Consider the following 5,720-nt stretch of genomic DNA (forward strand, 5'->3'; position numbering starts at 1 on the left):
TATTTTGTTCGCTCACCTTTTCCCTCTCCTGCAATACTTATACTAATGTGGCTGGTCTGTCCTTAACAGTGGCACTTTTACCTCTTGTGTAATATACCCGATCCCCCACTGGATTGTAAGCTTTCTTTGAGCAGGGCCCTCTTCACCTGTTGTTTCCGTAAGTCAAATTGTTTACTACTTATGTCCTGTCTACCCATTGTACAGCGCTACAGAATATGATGGCGCTGTATGAAACTAATAATAAGGGGGGGGCTCATAGGGGCTGCAGCAACCAAAGAGTTGTTTGCTTTTTTCCCCATATTGTATTACGGTTCGGCCGAGAGCATCTCTCCAAAACGCTTTTACTAAACAGAGAATATGTATAATATTTTTGGATAAAATGGCAAGTTGACCTTTCATACAACACCAGCCATGAATGTATCAATACAGTAATCACTCCACAGTTCTAGAAGCAAAGATTATTATAGTTTGAAGTAAGATTGGTGAAAACAAGATAACAATGTGTTTTTTGTTTTTTTTTGTATTACATTTATTTTTCAGTTTAGCTGCTGGTACAATTGAGAAGTAGTTTACCAACATGCATTCACAGTACAAGAAAGGTTTCTGTTTCTTCTAAATTAGTGTTAAAAGAGATTGGTAGCACCACAGTGAGCCAGTAAATGGTGACCTCTCACTAACACAGTAATGGTGAGTGACAGGAGCATCGGGGTCCTCTACTGCTGTATGCGTCTGATAGACTGGATCTGGAAGGTCTGGGCATGGGAGCCCCACTCTCTCCAGTGCTTGTACTCGCCTCCATGATGATCGCATTCCAGAATGTACTGATAACCACGGTAACCAGGATACTGATAGCAAACCCATCTGCAAGCAAAAGGCAATGAACATTTACATATTGAGATGTTCAGATTCTTATGGATCTGTACCCTTTCTTTAGTAAAGAAAATGTATACAGCTTTTTTGGCAGAGCTAACATAGAGCAAAATGTAGAATCATTTAAGCTTTCAGGACTTCAGTGGTCTTCAAATGGACTAGCAAATTCATTATAACGTGGTTTTGGAGCAAAATGGCTTGCAATTATAGCGGATGGGGGTATGTTTTAATCACTAGTCTCACTTACGCTCCACACTGGACCTTCATGGATCCAACCTCATTGTTACCCCAGCCCATAGCCTGCAGTGAGGGGTAGTCATCACATATCTCCCACTGGCGCCCAATGAAGTTCTCTTTCTCAAAGATGACCAGCTTGGATTCCTTATGGTTCTGCACATGGAGACAAGGAATAACTGAGAATCATTGGAGACGGGGCAATAGCAGCCTGAAACTAAGTATGCCGTTTCATTTGGGACACACTTACAGCAGAACAGATTGGGCGGAAAGATGTCAGTCGCTCGATGTGATAGGCGTTGCTGCCACTCCAAGCATCCCATCGGGGGTATTCTCCTCGCTCCAGCACAAACTGCTGGCCACAGAAGCTAGTGTGCTCATATCCTATCCATCTACATGAGAAGATGGAACAAAACAAACTCAGAGGGAAAGAGCTTCTTTACACTGAAAACAGAGATTTTATTTTAAACTTAGTATGTAATATGTTAGCATATATTCTACCTAAAGACAGACACATTCTGCACCACTGTACAAGAAAGAGCTCTAGACTAGGTTTATGTCTTGAGTACCGCTTTCTTTAGGGGTCTTAATTTTAACATCTGACCATTTTCTGTTTATTCGCCATGCACAAAGATTTTGGCGATATATGGTCCGTGAACAAAACACACACAGGTCCGTCTGTGTTCTGGGCAAGAGACAAAAATATATGGAGTATGTTCTGTGCTCATAATATTTGTGGGAGACACTCCAGGCATAGTCTATGTATGTTCATATTGTTGGTACTTACGCTCCACATTCCACCTTTAAAGACCTGATATTGTCAAACCCGCATTCCATTATGTTTGCACAGCCAGCAGTGAACTCCATCCTCTTTCCTTGGAAATTCTCCTGGTCGTAAACTGTGATCTGAATGTTTAAAGCACAATTACGTATAGTAACGTTGAATGGTACCCCTACACTCTCCCATTGCTATCAACAATGACCCACAGAAAATGTTATTCTGGGACAACTCCCAACATAAAGTCTGGATTATGCCCAAGTGGTCTTGCCTTCCTAAAAAAGTATCATAGAAGCTATTTAAAACCGTAATTTCTTAGGGAAAATGAATTGAATGAATTAAACAGGCATGGTTCATCCAAAGGTCAGTGTTGATTCGAGACTTGGCCTAGGAATTCAGATCAAGATGGTGAATGCATGCTGTATTTTTTCCCTTTCTTCTACTTTTACCATTTGATGATAAGGATGATGTATGATTATTTTTGTTTAGCCGGTCCCATGGTTTTTGGTTCTTGATGCCAAACAAAGCTATTTTATTTAACACAAATACAATAAAGTAAACAGAACACTTTCCCTATTTGGTAGTGATGTTTTATAATTTGTTCCTATTTGATTTTATTTAAGAGAAAACAGATATAGGTTGACTTCTCTTCATTCGTCATTAGTTCTGTGTTACATAGTTGTATCCATCCTGCATAAACAATCCAAAACAAGCACCCCAAATGTGTAGATACCTTCCAGGGTCCTAGAGGAACAGGAAGCGGGTTGGTCTGGGCCATTTTTTCAGATGTAATGTCTTCTAGAAAAGAAATTAATGCCAATCATTCCTTATATTTCTGACATATGAATGGTAAAAGCATTGGAATATCATATTTGGAAGCAAGAACGACAATGCTGAAATAGAAACAAGCTGCTTTTCACTCTTGAAGCTTTGTTATGCCAAATTAGGCTTGTCCTAGTGTGACCTAGGTTTTCTCAGCCATGTCTTCGAGAGGCAGGCTTTGAAAATGTCCTTGGCTAATAGCAAATAACAATCACATAGCTAGACTTAAGTCAATGATCACATTAAAATTTCTCCTGTTAAGGCTACTTGAGGACAAGATTAAGGAACAGTCTTTTGGCCATAATTATGTTTAAACATGAGTAATCCATAAGCCAAAGACAGGACACGTGATGTAAAAATATGCTACCTTGGCCATCTCATTTTTTATGAAAACACATTACTCTGCACAAAGCTTATAATTGTGACACGGAAGTGATACAATTGCAAATGATACATAGGTACCTATGGGTTCCCCCATGCTGAAAGCAGCGACCACATTGTCTGTTGGGTGTTTGTTTCTAAACTTTTCAACCCTTTCAAATGTTCTGGACAAATATAACATTGTGTTTAGTTCACACTAGTTAAAAAAGTCAATATTCCTTATGAGCCAGAGACTGACACCTTTCTAGTAATATTTACAAAGCTATTAATGACTATAAATTCTACCAAAATTATTGTTCCCATCTCTCAGTAACGCTGGATTCTGTACTGTTTGCATTCCGGAACCCTGTATGAGCAATACACTCACCGCGCTCAGTCTGAACTGCTGGGATCTCCATCTGGAACTTGCCTGTTTCAGTTCCCCTAGCCCAGGGGTTTATATAGGCTGAATATGGGTAGGTCTCAATGCCAGCTTTTCACCCCATGTCAGCACAATACGGTCTGTGCTATTGTCTATTGCTGATCCCAGGCCTCTTATCTGAGTCTCTGCCCAGCAAAATATAAATTGCTGTCTGCATGAATGACTTCGCTGCCCATGACTTCACTTCTCTGTCCGAGAGTTCTACTATGCCAGCATATCAAATATTACAGATATCATTTGTTTCATTCATTAGTCCAATATATGTTTATCTCATTTTGTTCTTTTTTTATCTAATTTTGTTACAGTCATACATGTATGCGTTATCTATGCTTATATAAACTAACCCCAGAAAAAAAATAGAATGATAAAATTCATAGATTAAAAACATACAATAATAAGAGTTATATGTTTAGAATATACAAAAAAACAACAGTTACATAGTGGTTTATGAAATGTTTAGTTGAACATTAAATCATAAGTTGGCCTATATACAAAACAATAGATCCGGAGGCCGAATATCAAACTTCTCCTATTACATGACTTTGCTTAGCTTTTTCAGTCAAATATTTTATAGATTTTCCTATGTTACAGTGTCACATAGCAATTACCGTATGTTAACACGGAATAAGTAGAACAATACAACTACATCAAATTATGTACTATGTCTGTCCACTTCCAACAACACAAAATAAACCAAAAAATCCAAAAATTATTATTTTAATTATTATTATTATTATTATTATTATTATTATTATTTTTTTATTTATTTTTTGATTTAAAAGTTTTTTATTCGTCGGAGCCGTGGTACAGAAATATGACAACAGATCACATTTGGCAAAGAACAACCGTCACGCAGGACGGTACTATGGCAATGTGAGCGACATGACTAAAAGAAAGAAAACCGTTGCACATCATAGTTGACGGCAGGCAGGAGACTCTGAGGAATCTACGAAAGATCGAGCAATCGGAGGAACAGAGATGATGTAAACAGCCCACAGCAGAGTACACAAACTGGCGAGACGGGACCGACGACGATTTTGGTGTTTTTGGTAATGATAACGTAAATACAGTGTGAGCATATGTAACACAATGTACAATGATGACATTACATTGGTTTGAGATGTACAAAACAAATGGTCACAAAAACAAAACAAAAATAAAAATAAAACAACAATAGTAAACATGTCAGCGATGTGTCAGGTAGCCGTGTCCGTGAGGCATTGAGCCAGGTAGGACCACGGGACGTCCCGCGGGCAGGAAAAACATGAACATAAAAGGCTCCACCGCTGAGCGAAGCCGAGGTCAGCGTGGAAAGAGTACTGGTCAGGTGTGGTCAGGGTCCAATACAAATCGACTAGAGAGAGACGTGAGCTTCAGGGTCAGCAGTATTCAAAGAGAACCTGGCTGGAGAGCCAGGGGGTCCAGGTTTTCATGTATGAGTGTGTGGTGCAAGAAGAGTCGTGAGACATTGTCTCCAAGACACTGTGTCTCTCGACAGTGGAGACAATTTCAGCGGGGGCAGGAGGAAGAGGCGCCTTCCACCGTTTGGAAATGCACAATTTAGGGGCTAAGAGAATATGTATAAGGAGTTTGCGAGTCGGGTGAGGAACGGGGTCGGGGAACATATGGAGCAGGGCTAATTCCGGAAAAAAGTCAAAAGGGCAGTGAAAAATGCGACGAATCAGAGCAAATATTTCCCTCCAAAGCGGCTGCAGTACTGGACAGCTCTACCATATGTGTAGCATGGAGCCCGTGTGCCCACAACCCCTCCAACAGAATTTAGATTGAATGGGCCACATGTGAGAGAGACGAACCAGGGTGAGATACCAGCGACAGCTGAGCTTCTTCTGGAGCGCTATATGGTTGGTGCAATGGGTGACCCACCGCATTGCCTCCTCCGCCTTCAACCAGGATACCAATGGAAACTCTGTGTGCAGCTCCCTTTCCCAGGCAAGCATATGGGGTAGTTTGCTGGAGGAGAAGCGGGCAATCAACAGGGAGTACCAGATGGAAATAACTCCCTGGAACCTGGGCGCCGACTCGCGTAGGGCAGACAGGAGGAACGGGGAGGAATGGCACACGGGAGAGGGCAGAGAGCCGAGCAGATGGCGGATTCGGAGGTATTTAAAAAAATCATGTCGTGCGTGGAAACGAGATGCGAAAAGGAGAATAACACCCCGTTCATAAAAAGATCACCCAACATATAGAGGCCGG

The 5,720-nt window shown here is 40.8% G+C and overlaps 1 protein-coding gene across 1 annotated transcript; it reads right to left on the reverse strand.

Moving 5' to 3' along the window:
• Window positions 1-713: 713 nt before the first annotated feature.
• LOC149286093 (beta-crystallin A3-2) lies at window positions 714-3,483 on the reverse strand. The gene is made up of 6 exons (XM_089494389.1): window positions 3,453-3,483; window positions 2,616-2,680; window positions 1,892-2,010; window positions 1,355-1,496; window positions 1,118-1,260; window positions 714-861 (listed from the first exon to the last, which is right to left on the reverse strand). The coding sequence occupies exons 1-6, from the start codon at window positions 3,481-3,483 to the stop codon at window positions 714-716; spliced, it is 648 nt and encodes a 215-aa protein (XP_089350515.1).
• Window positions 3,484-5,720: the final 2,237 nt, after the last annotated feature.

The sequence above is a fragment of the Sceloporus occidentalis genome, unplaced genomic scaffold, assembly GCF_023333645.1.
Source record: "Sceloporus occidentalis isolate IW3139 unplaced genomic scaffold, rSceOcc1.0.p SCAF_72, whole genome shotgun sequence".
Lineage (NCBI taxonomy): Eukaryota > Metazoa > Chordata > Lepidosauria > Squamata > Phrynosomatidae > Sceloporus > Sceloporus occidentalis.